At 52.1% G+C, this 15762-nt stretch overlaps 4 protein-coding genes across 4 annotated transcripts; 2 read left to right on the top strand and 2 right to left on the bottom strand.

Annotated features, from left to right (window-relative positions):
* Positions 1-516: 516 nt before the first annotated feature.
* On the bottom strand, positions 517-1779 carry QC763_501550 (uncharacterized protein; the record flags this gene model as incomplete). Its single annotated transcript, XM_062912752.1, has 1 exon — positions 517-1779. One exon carries the CDS (start codon positions 1777-1779, stop codon positions 517-519), a length of 1263 nt encoding a protein of 420 aa, XP_062763899.1.
* Positions 1780-2349: 570 nt separating this feature from the next.
* QC763_0080640 (uncharacterized protein) lies at positions 2350-3737 on the bottom strand (the record flags this gene model as incomplete). The annotated part of the gene is made up of 2 exons (XM_062906100.1): positions 2350-3432; positions 3510-3737. The coding sequence occupies 2 exons, from the start codon at positions 3735-3737 to the stop codon at positions 2350-2352; spliced, it is 1311 nt and encodes a 436-aa protein (XP_062763898.1).
* A 2097-nt stretch (positions 3738-5834) lies between these two features.
* Positions 5835-13197, top strand: QC763_0080630 (uncharacterized protein; the record flags this gene model as incomplete). Its single annotated transcript, XM_062906099.1, has 9 exons — positions 5835-7070; positions 7144-7464; positions 7528-10428; positions 10518-10997; positions 11064-11445; positions 11519-11720; positions 11790-11872; positions 11935-13091; positions 13165-13197. 9 exons carry the CDS (start codon positions 5835-5837, stop codon positions 13195-13197), a joined length of 6795 nt encoding a protein of 2264 aa, XP_062763897.1.
* A 323-nt stretch (positions 13198-13520) lies between these two features.
* Positions 13521-14227, top strand: HSX11_1 (Ceramide glucosyltransferase; the record flags this gene model as incomplete). The annotated part of the gene is made up of 2 exons (XM_062906098.1): positions 13521-13609; positions 13681-14227. The coding sequence occupies 2 exons, from the start codon at positions 13521-13523 to the stop codon at positions 14225-14227; spliced, it is 636 nt and encodes a 211-aa protein (XP_062763896.1).
* Between the last annotated feature and the right edge of the window lie 1535 nt (positions 14228-15762).

The raw sequence follows: 15762 nt of genomic DNA, 5'->3' as shown, positions 1-15762 counted from the left end.
AGTTTCAATTCATTTTAATAATCTACAGTGGCCTCAAGATCCTTCATGAGGGATCTTTTCATCCCACTGCTCTGCTCTTCTGCTCATGTATTTATCTCTCTCACTATAGTCCATGCTTATAATAACCTTAAGTATCTACCAAGTCCAGCACATCCCTCTACTTATACATAAGCCAATACCTCTACTACTAACGCCTATAGCCTATTACTTATTTTACTTCCCAACGACTGGCTCAGAGCTTTCAGTTAACTGTGTTGTTGGCTGTGCTCCAGGCTGCGAGCGGTTGACGTGTGACAACAAGCGAAGCAAGGGCCCTAAAACATACTCAGTAGGCCTTTAAAGATAGTCAACAAGCATCAAAGATAGTTAATACGACTTGAAGATAGTGGATAGGCCTTAGGACACCTGAAAAGCGAGCGGAAATATAGTAGAAGGTATTTAAAAATCGCGATAGGCTTTAAACGATTAAATACCAGCCCTTTTGGCCGTTCATTTCATTACTACGAGAGATGTAAACTATACGTCTGAGCCGGACATAGAATCCGAGTCTGAATCTGGGCACTCATTAGGATCTGCCATCGATGCCGGCAAGTATCTCACAAAACCAAAACTCGGGCGTGGTTCATCCAACATACTACGCTCCCGTAGCTTACTCCTCCACTTCATTACCCACTCCTTCCAGACTTGAAGGGCGGCTGCGGCCTCCGGTGTCAAGCTGCGGTGCTTTAGGGGTTCCAGGGAAAGCAAGTCGTCCATGCCAAAGTGAGGTCTTGGCTTCCCGTCGACGTAAAAGGTAATGTCGTCAAGGATGCTTTCGTACACCATAAGACCGAAGCCTCGTGAGAGCCACTTGAAGTCAAGCAGGGCCCAGAGGGTGTTGGCAAGGTACAAGCCATAGCGGTCGGCGTGTCCGAGGGTGAGACGGCCCGCGTGGCCATACATCCCTCTAACGGTCTCCAACTCGGTGGGGCCTGTCCATGTGTATGGAGAATTGTCAGGCGGCCCTGGAAAAACTTCATCTTCTCTCGAGCCTCCGTAAGGCAGGTCGGAATTGTGGTCAAGTAAGAACCGCCTTGGTCCACTTGCTCGCTCCCGTCTTTCGTCATCCATTTCAGTTTCCTCCTTAGATGTTACGCTAATGATGAGATGTTGGAGTGAGTATCTGCTTCTTGAAAGACAGCCGCGATTTTCTCTTTGATAAGCAGGAGAGGTCAGGCCCCGAGGCCCCAAGGCCAGGAAGGACGCTAACAGGCGATAGAAGTTCCATGAGCCGGGAGGAGGATTTGGGTAGTTGTCTGCATCGAAGTCAGACGATACACCGCGGTAACGGCTTAAGAACTCCCCCTGCCTTCCAGCTGGTACCTCGTCGTCGATATCCTCCACGTCCATTATGCGGAATGACGCCTGGAGAGTGTCGAGGTTGATCTGGCTTGGGAGTGGACAACACACCCAGGTTGGGAAAAGTCCGCATTTGGCAATGAAGACGACGTCAATCTCATAGGGGTGGGATTGGGCAGTGGATGAATTCAATAGATACTGGACGTCATAGCGCAGGATCCGGCATGTCAAGAGGAGTGACAGAGCGGGTGGTTGAGGTGGTGTGGTTGGTACCCAAATGTCCCAGTCATCGCGGAGCCGGACCCGAGGATCTTGGAAGAATAGGTCGAGGTGATTATAGAGCGGCGTTGCTGTTGATGTCCAAATCACAGAGGCTAGGACTTTGTGGCGGAGTTCGGTTGAGAGGGTGGTTAACGACACTGGGCTGGCCATTTCGGACATGGTAGGTTGTGAGCGTTGCTTGTGGACACAGAAAGGGCTCCCTTTATTTTGGAGAGTCCGTTGAAAAAAGGTAAACTGTGGACTGTAGAGTCCTACCACAAATCGAGAGCGCGGTATCTGGGATTGTGGTTCCAGGGATGGTTGGTTGGTGGTGGAGTTCGTGCTAACAGTGTTGGAGAAAGGGCAAGCCGTCCACTATATACGGATATGCCTTGCCAGTAAAACGACGCGGTGGCCCAAGCGTCTGCGCCAAGCCACCTTCAGTTAGGCAGGTTAATCAAGCGTCGCCGTCCGCCGTCACATCGCTCCCTTTTTGAGAGCGAACCACGGCTGTAAGTGCCACTTCAAACTCGACATCACTTGAACATGTTCATTTTCAGGTTCACAGGGCATTCCATAAGAGATCTATTCACGGTACATGCGAAACACAGAATCACGCGCAACCAAAGCACAGCATCATATGGGATCAAGGTTCTGTTCATCCATCCGATCATCTACATGCCACTGATGCTTTCTTAACCGTGGATATACATAGCTACAATCCTAACATTTATTGACTGCTCCCCTTATTCAGAGGACAGCAACGCAAACATAGGCATTTGCCCACATGCCAGTGCAGTCGTTTTTGACTGCCGGGTTCCATTTGACAAAGTTGGCCTGGGTAATGCCGTAGCGTTGAGTGATGGTCTGGCAGGTCTGACCAGGCTGGACGAAGTGGAAAGTCTTGCACGAGGTGGTCATACCGCTCTGGTAAGGGGTGGGTGTCTGGATGCCATTGCCTGGGTTGACAGGCGTGGGCGTGTGTCCGACAATGGAAATGCAAACGTAGTAGTCGAGCCACAGGAGACTGCAGTCGGACTTGACGTAGGGGTTCCAAGTGGTCAGTTGCGCCACAGTGACGCCTTTGGAGGCGGCAATGGTGGCGCACGTGTCTCCAGACTTGACATTGTAGAACGAGTCACAGTTTTTCACCATATTCGGCTGAATAGGCGTCGGGGTGGCAATACCGTTGCCGACGCTGGTGGTGGTGCTCGGCTTAGTCGGGGTGTGGCCGATGATGGAGACGCAGGCGTAGGCATTGGCCCAGAGTCCAGTGCAGGTTGAGCCCACGCTCGGATTCCAGCTGAGGAACTGAGCCTGGGTGATACCATGTTTTGCCGCAATAATCTCACAGGTGTCACCAACTGCGACGAAGTAGAACTCGTCACAGTTGTTCACGATGGAGGCTTGAGTAGGCGTGGGGGTGGCGATGCCATTCCCGGGTGTGGTGGGCGACGGTTCATGGCCGATGATAGACACGCAAGCATAGGCATTGGCCCAGAGTCCGGTGCATGACGCGCCAACATTGGGATTCCATGCCTTGAACTGATCCTGGGAGATACGGTATAGAGAGGCAATCGTCTCGCATGTTTGACCGGCCGTGACAAAGTGGAAGGCGTCACAGTTGTTGACGATGCTGGCCTGGGTGGGAGTGGGTGTGGTGATGCCGTTTCCGGGTGTCGTAGTGGTCACTGGAGGAACAACGGTAGATAAGGACGGAGTGGTGGTGGTTGCCGCTTTGGTCGAAGTGATACCCGGCGCAGGTTCGCCGTAAGCCTCAACACAGTACGACTTCCCGACCTCTACCGAGCAAGTAGCAGAGAGGGAAGGATTCTAGCACACAAGTCAGCAAAGGTCTCCGAACAAGTAAGGGACTAACTCAGCCCAAAGTGCTGCTTCAGAAGACTTACCCATTGTTTAAACTGAGCCAGGGAAATAAAGTTCTCGCTGACAATAGCGTCGCAGGTGGTAGCCGACCTGACATCAGCCCACCAGGTGCAGTAACTCGACGTCTTGGGGTCGTAGGGCAGCGATGGCAATGGGCCATCGCGTGCTTCCAACAAAGGTGCATGTCTGCCAGTAATCCCAGCCGTGACAAGGCCGGCGGCCAGAACCAGAGCGTATGCAGAAGACAGCATGGTGACTGAGTAGAGATGATGACCCGGTTGGCTGGTGGACTCGGATTGAAGAGAGAGCCTGGTGGACAAGTCTTCAGGTCCGAGATACCGAAGGATTTCAGCTCATTATATAAACCAGCAGGACTGGACAAGCTCTCTTCTGGCCGGATGTCAATGCAGAGTCTCATTGTTCCAAGGACTGAGCCTTGAAGCCATTCATAGTCCGCCGAGGCTAGGCCCTCAATGCAGCTACAAGTGGATATACATGACTCCATACCCAATCTTAATAGGACGATTGGAACAAGAGCCATGCATAGCCATACATAACGAACCAACATAGTAACTGTATAGTCGCGACATGGGATTGAAGTTACATTAGGCACAGAACAGTGTATCACTTGAGACAATGCGACCATAGCGGCCGGATCCGAACGAAATCTTTGACAGACCTATCTACTGTTCTGTGAACCGTTTCCTTCCCGGTTGGTTGGTCTCAAGGCGGATTAGATCCCTGTTGACAATGCCCAGTGGACGGGACGAGGACACTGTGGGTACTGAACTTCCTCAGCTTCCCGTCAACAGTGTGATCGCCGGGAAAATGCTTCCAGCTAAGAAGATATTTTCATTATGTGGTAAAATTCCCAGTGGCATGCTGACACAACGCCTGACGAGGCTAGTGTCGTAGTGTAGGCCAAAAAAGAATTGGGTTGATTCGGCACGGCTACCGAGTCTGCCGACAAACCGACGTGTTGAGGTGGCGCAGCGCATATCTTCTTGTTTATCATATACCTTGTCTATCCGTAAGTCGTATGGAAATATTGAATGGGATGGCTTGGCAGGGGCACAGCAGCAGGCTTCGACCAACAAGATGAAGAAAAAGTGATAGTTGAAAACTGAGCCTCGTCCACTCCACCTAGAGACCAATCAGGAAGGTGTCTTCAGAATCAAGACATCAGATGTGAATATGCAGGGTCCAGACTATATGCAAGTCCTTCATGACTTTTCTTGTTGATCATCTAATCCGATTACATGTGTGATACTAGTCCACCATCCGCAACGTTTGCGTCGCCAATGGATCAAGATCCAGACTGCCACCAGACCCGGGACTTGACAGTTGATTTTCAAAGATTTGAGCTGCACTTGATCCAAACGACCCAAACCCGTGAACGAAGGTGCATCTGCCGCGGATGCGACACCTTCATGTGGTGTGGACCGAGCTCCACGCCGATGGGGTTACAGAGAAAGCCACTCAAAGAGATTGGCATACCTACCATCCGATAAAATATGGATTTCAACTAGATCCACCTCATGGACTTGTGCTCTTTCGGTTCCCTTTAGTACCTGAGAAACCCACGCTAGGTAAGGCATTATCCCCAGCTTTGTGTTTCTAGCCCGTCCGACGTTGCATTATGCCACCACTAACATCCAACAGTCACAGCCTAGCTACTTAACAAATCCCCAACTTGAAGAGCCAACTGTAAATTTGAGGGCGCGATGTACCGGTTGCATTCTATCACCTTGTCTGGTACCTTGCAGCCTACCTAACCACACTTTGACACTAGCGTGCCTACTTAGCTCATGTCGATAGATCAACCATGATGATGGTTTTTCACAACGGCACTCAGGGTCACCCCTTGCATTTTGATCATGCGACGAGCAAGGTGGAAATGTGCGCAAAAGAACTGTAGTATTCCAACTAAGGTATGTTTGTGCGGAGGCCAATTCCTCGTTCAAATTCTCGCATATGGATACACAGGTACATGTCTAACTAGGAACCGTTGCTGCGATATACCAATCATGTTCAAGAACACAAATTCCGGGGTGTCTATATCGCCTGTGCTAGTGTAAACTGACGGTGGCCAGCTTTCAGTTGGGTACGTACCCTCAAGGCTGAAAAAGATCATGCTCCTTTTCCCTTTTATATTGCTTCACCCATGGTCTACAAGCTAGTCTGTCTGTTGTCAATTTGGTATCTCATTCTTTGTTTACTCACCTCTTACTCCCGAGGTCATTCTGTCTTGCATCGTCATCCAACCCTGGATGGTGCAAGGCACATTTTTTCCCATCACATCTCCTCTCTGAGAGAACCTGCTGCACGCAGTTATCTCGTCGTTTATCATGAAGGCATATCTCTACGCCCTCGTAGCCTTGGGGGCAGCGGGGGCAGCGAGAGCAACGGGCGGGTTCGTGGCCACAGACCAGTCCTTTATATCCTCAAGTTCTTTCGTCGACATCACCGAAGCAGACGAGGATCTCGACAAATGGCTCTCTACGGTACAGGCGCAGCCTCTTGAGGCCCTCAAGCCATGCCCCATTTCTTGCAGCAAAGCCGGGGAGGGCCCCTGGTTCCTGTTCCCGGAGGCGGATCAGTTGGCCTCATGCAGGGAGACCATGCTGCTCAATGTGGTTGTCCAGATGGCCGAGGTCAAGGACATGCCCACCGTCATCAGGGCCTGCACAGCAGACTACGACACTTCTCCGTCCATGAGGGTTGCTTTCGTGCCAGACTCGACCAAGGCATCGCTCTGTACCACCGCCAACAAAGTGCTGGAGGATGCCTCCATCTCCATTCACCGGCCCGGCAAAGACGGCGAGTTCTCGCCGACCCATCTGCTATCAGCTGGTCGTCAGGTCAAGAGCTATCTTGCCTCTCAGAAGCCGTCATGCTCCAACAACGCCATGGCCTTTGGCTACTCGCAGACGTCGGTCATCGGTGTTTTTGCCGGCGCTGAAGTGCACCAGCACGGTGTCACATCAGATGTCCTTCAGCAATTCCTCGAGCATGTTCAGAACGAGTCGGTCTCAGGAACCACCGTGGTGCAGTTGTGTGGTGCCAAAGATCGTGGTGCCGATTACAGCATTGGCATCGTTGCCAGCAGCGCCAAGAATCTCGATTTCGTCCAGGAGGTGGTCAAGACATGGGCTGATGGCAAATGTGTCTCACAGGTGGGTGCGGGCCAGGACTGGATGCCGGTCACTCTGCGCGTTCCTGTTCCCTTGGAGGAGTTGTCCAAGAACGACACCATCTCCAACAGCACCGCCAGCTCTCGCCATTCCGCGCCTGGAGATATTTCTGCCAGGTTCGCCCGGCTCAGCCCCCGAGCTGATTGCAGGGTCACTACCGTCCAGGCCGGCGAGGGTTGCTGGGCTGTGGCCCAGAGATGTGGCATCTCGCAGACTCAACTGCAGAACTTCAACCGCGCCAACCTCTGCAACTCACTTGTTCTGGGCGAGCGCGTCTGCTGCAGCACCGGCACCCTCCCCAGTACCCTCCCTCCCGGAAACTCTGACGGCACGTGTAAGACGCGCCAGGTTGTGTTGGGCGACGACTGTGGCTCATTGGCCAACAAATGCGTAAGTTAAACTTACTTTCCGCTTGACCTACGCACGTCGTGGACAAAAGAGAGACTGACAATACGATGTACAGGGAATTACTGGCGATGACTTCACCAAGGCGAATCCTCAGTCCGGGCTTTGCTCCAAACTGTCCGAAGGTCAGCATGTGTGCTGCAGCCAGGGCAACCTTCCCGACCTTAGGCCCAAGAAGGGTGCCGATGGCTATTGTGCCGTCTATCGGACCAAGAAGGACGACAACTGCGCCAAGATTGCTGCAAGCAACATGCTCAGTGTGACCCAACTGGAGAACTTCAACAAGAACACATGGGGTTGGAATGGCTGCAAGTTGCTTTATCCCGATTTCAACATGTGCGTCAGCGACGGAGCTGCGCCGATGCCTGCTATTGTCCCTGTGAGTCAACCCAAGTCAAACTGCTTCTTCCACTTCCTATACTGACCTGCTTCGGCTTGGTAGAACGCAATCTGTGGACCAACCATGAACGGCACCGTCCGGCCCCCCTTAGGGACCAACATCAGCACGATGAACCCGTGCCCTCTCAACGTGTGCTGCAACATTTGGGGGCAATGCGGTATGACCGATGATTTCTGTGTCGTTTCCAAGTCCGAGACTGGTGCTCCCGGTACTGCAGCTCCTGGCCAGCACGGATGCATCAGCAACTGCGGCAGAGACATCATCAAGGGCCCCGCGCCGGCAAAGCATATCAAGCTTGGCTATTTTGAGGGCTGGAACTTCGGCCGCAAGTGCTTGCACATGGATGCTACCCAAATCGACACAAGCACTTACACCCACGTTCACTTTGCCTTTCCCAATGTCACGCGAGGCGATTTCCGGATCGAGATCACGGACCCGTTAGTTAAGAAGCAGTTTGAACGTTTCAAGAAGCTTCAGGGCGTCAAGAAGGTTGTATCTCTAGGTGGCTGGGACTTCAGTGCTCTGCCAGGGACCTTCATGATTCTCCGAGAGGCCGCCCAACCAGCCAACCGCGACCTGTTCAAGCGCAACATCATCTCCTTCATCAACGAGCACAACCTTGACGGCATCGACCTTGACTGGGAATATCCAGGTGCCCCTGACATCCCGGACATTCCAGCTGATGATCCGGTAAATGGTCTCAACTACTACAGACTCTTGGCCAGCATCAAGGCCGAGGTCGGCGATTCCAAGACAGTCTCGTTCGCCGCACCAGCGTCGTTCTGGTACCTCCGCTCCTTTCCTGTCAAGCAAATGGCCCAAGCTCTCGACTATATTGTCTTTATGACCTATGATCTTCACGGCCAGTGGGATGCTGGTAATAAGTGGACTTCGCCTGGCTGCCCGACGGGCAATTGCTTGCGGTCACATGTCAATGAGACTGAGACCAGGGACGCGCTATCCATGATTACCAAGGCGGGTGCCCCTTCCAACAAGGTCCTGGTTGGTGTCTCCAGTTACGGACGGTCCTTCAAGATGGCCCAGGCTGGGTGCGACGGCGAGTCCTGCCTGTTCACGGGCGACAACCGCAACTCCCATGCTGCCAAAGGTCGGTGTACGGACACTGCTGGATACATCTCAAACGCCGAGATCAACCAGATCATTGCTCAAGGCAGGGCCAACAAGCGCTACAACAAAGAAGGTTCCAACATCATGGTGTATGACAACACAGAATGGGTGGCCTGGATGGACGACGAGATGAAGGACAAGAGAACCGAGTTTTACCACTCGTACAATTTCCTAGGCACCACTGATTGGGCAGTCGATCTGCAAGAGTGGTATCCCGATGCCAGTTTAGACGAGGACGATGTCGAAGTCGTTTATCTGGGGACCGAGGTGTACCGCGAAAGGACTGCCTACTGTACGCCGCCTTGCCGTCTTATCTTGCCACCCAGCTCACTCCCGGCACCAACGGTAATCTCGATTCCACCCTATACAACATCCATTGAGGTGGGCCGCAGCCAGGGTGCATCATTTGTCGTCGAAACGACGACCATCACCGTCTATGCGCCCAACATTACGACAAATCAGATGCCCATGTCCAATGTCAATATCACCGTCGCCAATCCAACAAATGGCGGTGGTGCCGGTGGCATTCCCCCTTTCTACGCCAACCCAAGTATTGATATCCCCCCTATTCCCGTCGTCGTCACGCCTCCAGGGGGTGGTGCACCGCCAACTTCGCGATGGATTACTCTTCCGCCCTGGCCGTCAGTGACAGATGGCCCGCTGCCTGACGACCCATCTGGAGTTGACATTCCAGACAACAGCGACCTACCATCTGATGATCAAAATCCAATCATTGATCGACCTCCTCTAGGATCTGGACCTCCAATGGTCTGGGACTGCCCGCCGGGTGGCGTGTTGGAGATTGATGAGTTCCACGCCATCTTGACGCTTGACAATTGCCAGGGTCAAGTAACTTTGGGCGGGTGCGCACCTACGAGAACGAAGGCAATGGATGCACCTCCTGAGAGCACACTTCTCATTGGCTGCACCTTGTTCACGGGGACCCAGGCTCCTGATATCAAGCCATTTCCTACAGGCTCAGGTAATATCATTCAGCCCATCACCACGCCCGTGCCGGATCCGCCAAGAGAAGACGACCCTCAAGATTCCGACGATGACGATGACGAGCCCGCGGGTGTGTACCTGTCGTGCAAGGCTTGGTTCTTCTTCATTTGCATCGACTGGCCAGAACTCAAGGTCTTCGGTTGGGTTTTCCCTCCTCTGCCCCCCGGGCCCTATAGGAGTGGTCCCCCGAATATCGACTGGCCAAAGCTTCCCGGTATCACGGTCAAGGGACGTCTACCAAAATGGCCAGCCATCACAATACCGACCAGAGGCCCGATTCCCACACCCGAGAAGCCGAGCAACTGCAAGACCCAGACCGCCGAGCTTTGCAAGATGACGACTTCGTACGCCGGTGTTGTGGAAGGTGGTACAACCAGAACGACCTCGTCTACGACGAAGGAGACATGCGCTACTATCTACGGATGCGAGGTGGAGGATGACAATTCGTCGACCCAGACTTTTGATGGTTGCACTGTCACCCCGGTGGCAAAGCGCGAGGTTGTCGCAACGCCAACCCCAGTTCAAGGAGCTGCTGGTACCCTCGAGGAGAGATCTCGACCGTTCCTGCAAGCTAGAGCCAAAAAGAAGAGCCCATGCCAAATTGGGGATGCCTTGATCATACCTGACAACCCTGAAAATGTCCAGGCCATCCGCACCTGGCTCGGGGACGTCAACAATAACCCAAAGAAGCAGCCATGGTCATACACAGAGATCAAGTCCGATAGGGCGAAGTTTACTGCCTTTTTCCACGTTGTCCAGCTTGACCGTGCAAGCTTGGACACACTTAGTGGCGCCAAAGGGACCTACGGTGTAAGTCAGCCAGCCAGCTACCTCCGATTATCTTTCTTGCTTTTGTCAAAGTAGAGCGCAAGGACAGGAGCTAATAAGTGTGATTTCAGATTGACGACATATACTACCTCTCTGAGATGAATGCAGAGGCTAGGGCCAAAACGGCATTGGCGGACGCTAAAAGGCCACGGCCTGTTACCGATATCTGGCAGGGGAAGTTCCCTGGGTCCGGTGGTGGCGGCCCAGCAGTTGTCCCTCGGCACTTCTCCCGAGATCAGTCACCTGGGAACCTTACCTCTTCAACTGAGATACCAGATATTCATCGCGACCTCAATGAAACTATCTCTGGAGTCCTTCGTAAGAGGAACGATTATGAGGAACACGAAACGGCGGAGTATTGGGAGCTTTCTCAGCTTTCGGCACCTCCCTTCTACACAGGATTTCAGTCATGGAGGAGGTCTGGGACCCCAGCAAGAACGCAGGACCCCAGAAAACCCGACAGATGGTTCAACACATATTGGTACCCCAAAGGCACTGGCCCAACCCAGTACATCTACAATATGGAGTCGGACGTAGATACCAGCCATGCAGTAAGTCTACCCATCTTTCACCTGGCTTGGTGTCATTGAACAGCATAGATCTGACTTTTTGAACAGGAGTTCCAAGGGTTAGGCGGGCGTTTGATCAGGTGGCCGTACTCGTCGCCGTACGGTGGCGACGCGAAAACACCCAAACCTGTCTCCGGTTCCGATTGGAAGCACGGAACCGCTGTCTCATCCAAGATTCTCGGAAACCTCCTCGGGGCGGGCAGAGAGGTCACCATGGTCTTGCCAGTCAACCCAGGAAGTGGATTCACCTACACAGGCAACTCAGGCGCAAAAACCAGATCTTTCGAGGAAGCAGCCGTGCTTGAGACATTTATACGAGTTATGGATGACATTCTTGATTCTACGAACAACAAGGAAGGCCGAGCCATCATCAACTATTCTGGCGGCATGTTCACGGATGGTGCCAGCGAGGCCAGGATCAGGATGCTATGTGAGTCAACTCCGAGTTTGCCAAGGACGTGGCAGAATAACGACCATATACTGACAGTGCATCGCAACCACAGACAAAATTATCAAGAAGCTCGGCCAGTATAACGTGCTCGTTGTCGCCTCTATCCACAATTCCTACAAGGAGAGAGGTGATAACATTGATGCTTACCCAGCCGGTTGGGGCGATGTCTCTCGCGCCGACTACCTCAGCAACGTCCTTTCGGTGGGCGCAGTGCAGCAAAGTCAGCGTGTAGCAACCTTCGCCCCTTACCAACAGTAAGCTCTCATGATCTTCCTTTTCAAGATAATGCAGGCCATGATTACTGACGCAAAGTCTGCCGGTAGATGGGTTACTTATGCTCCAGGTGAAAAGACCTACATCGCTGTTCCTGGAAAGGGTATCGTGACGGACGATGGAAGCTCAATGGGTAAGTTTCCCACGACAATTTGCTGTCTGTGGACGATAGCTGACTTTTCAACCCTCCAACAGCGGCACCCCTGGTTGCAGCAATGGCTGCCAATCTCCGCTCTTTGCCGTCAAAGTGGAAGGAGGACCTCAAGGATCCGAAACGCCTCAAGGCCCTCATCAAGATACTTTCCCGGCCTCTCCCTATGGGAAAACCCGACAAAAACCCTGCAAAACCAAAGATTCCAGTGGGCAAGATCGATACCTTGGTCAGCACAGCGTGGAATGGTCAAGTGTTTAACCTTGGCCACTGCCTCCTTGACACCACCGAGGCCAAGGGCCAAGGTGGCAATGCGCAGCTGGACAAGATTTGCCCTGAGATTGAGGACATCAAAAAACCAGACGCAGATAAGCTGTTTAGCCCCCCCGGCGGTGGTGGTGACAGCGGTGGTGGCAGTGGCGGTGGTGGGCCAAGCGGAGATCCTATCGAACACAAGCCCGGACCTGCCGGACCCCTTTGCAACAAGCCCATTGGACTTGGGAAACGAGACGGCCAGTGCGGGAAGATATGCACCGGTTACTACTGCACGCCGACGCCGGTCGGGCCACCCCCCGACTATCACGACCCGGAGGACCCAGCGCACAAGGTCACCAGGCCTCCGATGCCGACATTGACAGGAGCACCAGACCTCGGTAACTGTCCCAAGACGACGACGCGGCGCTGCGTAGGAAGTGGTGGTCGCGAGACCTGCGAGGACGTCACCATCTGTGCGCCGACAACGGCAGTCCCTACTCCCACGGCACAACCTACCCCAACAGCAGCGCCGCAGCCAGCCACATGTCGCATCCACATCGCCCAGCACCACTGGTTCAGCTGGACCTCTAACGCCAACGCAATGTTTATGGAAGTCACTTCTTATATCAATGAAGTACGACAGAACTACGAATCGGCAAATACGGACTTTGGCATCTCGATGACGTGGTACAAGGCAAGCTCGAGATTCCCGACTGATCTTCGGATTGATATTCGCAAGGAAAAGGGAGCTGTGAACTTCAAGAGGGACAGGCCGGCACCGGGCGAGAACCTCGAGAGAAGGAGGCTGTTCATGTCGTTTGATCTTTACTTCACAGCCGGCAACCAGCACTGGTCGAGCGGGAACAGGGACGAAAGCAGAATGCCGTTTTGTCGGGTAGGAGCATGGGATGAGAACTCGTGGGATGGTATTAATCATCTTCAGCCGGTAAGTTAATCCCCCTTTGAACACTGTCTAGAAGATATATATGGCAGATGACTGACGAAATTCCTACATACAGAGCCGACGGATGGACTGCTATTGGAGGTGTTAGTGCAGAAGATGTCCCCGACGCCTCCATAGATGCACAAAATACCCTCATTTTACCGAGCCCATGCCTGTAATGATTGGTCACATTGCGAGTTTTAATTGTTCTTTGCTGTGCGAGGGTTGAATAGACAGGGCAATGATGCCCCACATAAGATTTAGCTTCCGAGTTCCGACATGCAACTTGCCAGCCATGCACCTCTGTTTTTATATTCCTGTGTCGCCGAAATCTCCCGTCAGCAGAGCTGCTGATCACGATCACTGCCCTTTTTCCTAAGTTTCTACGCGCCTTACTGTTCTCTCCCTTCGATGACTACTCACTATGACCCAATGCCGATGATCGTTCACAGTGCGGCCTTGGTGAGCTTCGTCTGGACCTGCATTATCGTTTTCGTCCAAGGAATTGGTATCTACAAAATGTACGACTTGGACGTCCCCACCATCGTACCGCCTCCGGTGTTTGCTCACCATCTCCTCTCTGCGTCTTCAGCCTCCGGAATAACTCTGCTCCTTACGCGAAACCTTTCTCCCCGACCCTCAAGGAAGATGATGTGCCGCACATCACTGTTATTCGACCTATAAAAGGCGTGGAAGCTGGTCTTTACGAATGTCTCGTGTCAACCTTCCACCTCGCCTACCCCAAGTCGAAGCTCATCATCTACCTCTGCGTCGATTCAACAAGAGATCCAGCCTATCCTGTTCCACGGAAATTCATCTCCGCTTTCCCCGACTTCGATGCCAAGGTGCTCGTCCAAGAGCCGGATCCTGTGTCGCATGGCGATGGCGGACACGTTGACAAGCTCGGGCCCAATCCCAAAATCCGCAACATCAGCCGCGCATATCGGGAGGTCAAAGGCGATATCATTTGGATAGCAGACTGTAATGTTTGGCTTGGGGCTAACTCGGCAGGAAGGATGGTGGACAAACTATTCGGGTTCTTGCCCGACGGAGCGCAGACTAAGCCCTATAAGTTTGTCCACCAGCTACCTCTCGTGATCTATCTAGAGACGCCTAGGACAGCAGCAGAAGAAGAGTAGGCGCTTTTATCGGGGCCCATTGACACCAATGAGCCAAAGAGCCTCCTTGACTATGGCGGTCGGCTCGAAGAAATGTTCATGGCAGCCACCCACGCAAAATTTCTACAGCGACATCAACACGGTTGGTATCGCACCCTGTGTCGTGGGTAAGAGCAACATGTTTCGCAAGTCTCACTTGGAACGCCTGACCGACCCCGCTCAGAACCCTCTCCTTTCCCCCGCCAATGCTGCCCGTAGGCGTGGTGTCGACTATTTCTCGTCCTACATCTGCGAGAACCGCCTCATTGGTGGCCTCATTTTCAAGTCAAATATCTCAGGCTACAAAAAGCACGGGCTTGTCCGCGGCGAAGTAGCTATTCAGCCCATTTTGGGCATGACTGTTGCAGCTTACATTTTTTGTATATAGGTTCGTTACATTTTAAAATCTAAAGATATAATTGTTTTAAATCTATGTATTTAAATATATAATATATAATAAGGATCTTATTTTGTATCCTATAACTCTTACTCGAGATTAAATTAGTTTATGGTGCAGTCGCAAGCTTAAGCGTATAAGTAGGGAAGTGGGGCTTTCGAAGGTCTTAGAGGTTTAGGAGTTATATATATAAGCGGTCTGCTTCGGATACTGTATTTTAAATAGAGCATCGACTTTTATTTTCTTCGTAATTCCTACCTTATATACCTGCAGGTAATTCTAGCCCTCTAATTTGGCTAATCTGGTGCTTATTATGTGGCCTGCGAGCCTATAGTATCTTTTCTTTGTCCTGCGTGAAGTGCGGCCTATAAGCGAGTTACTATTACACAAGTAAGGTTATTTAGAGACCTATTAAGGATATATTTGTAGTGTTATGGTTAGTTTATTTGTTTTCTCACTATTTTACTAGAGAGCTATAGAAATCTCTAACACTATACTAACGTTTTTAATATTATTTAACCCCCCTCTTTTTTATTATAATATGTGACGAACCCCTGTACAGAGCCTCTGAAAGGTATACGGCTTGAAGGTAACTTCTGACAATTGGTTCGGTGCAGCTAAACAGTGCACAACAAGATGTCTCAATCTGAACACAAGATACCGTCAATACAAGCTGTGATTGTATACTGCGGAACTGTCTATCTACACCAGCCAGTTCCTCCGTATATATAGAACTTGGGACCTCAAATTTCTCGCCCTGCTACGACCCCGATCATCCTTAGCACATTGCATCCTGCAACGTGCTCGTGGGTCTTGGCGCCATAGCACTTCGTCCAACCCTGATTGGCTGTTTCCTTACTTCCTTAATGATTGGCTGGGGATGTCCTGCGCCCCACATGTGGCGCGGTCTGCTGTTTGGTTAACTGTAACAGCGCGAGGCGACAGAGCTGTACGGAATCCCACCATCCACGCTCAGTCATCGCCTCCACGGCTCTACCACCAACTTATGCAGCTTAGTACTAAGCAATCTATCTGTCAACCGCTATCCAGATGGCAATGGCCGAAAACCAAATGGCACCAAAAGCTTTTCAAGTGGGAGGTATGCCAAAGAAGGAACGGA

The sequence above is a fragment of the Podospora pseudopauciseta genome (assembly GCF_035222475.1).
Source record: "Podospora pseudopauciseta strain CBS 411.78 chromosome 5 map unlocalized CBS411.78m_5.2, whole genome shotgun sequence".
NCBI classification, from domain to species: Eukaryota; Fungi; Ascomycota; class Sordariomycetes; order Sordariales; family Podosporaceae; genus Podospora; species Podospora pseudopauciseta.
The sequence above is the reverse complement of the archived record's forward strand: the minus strand, read 5'-3'. Positions and strand labels throughout refer to the sequence as shown.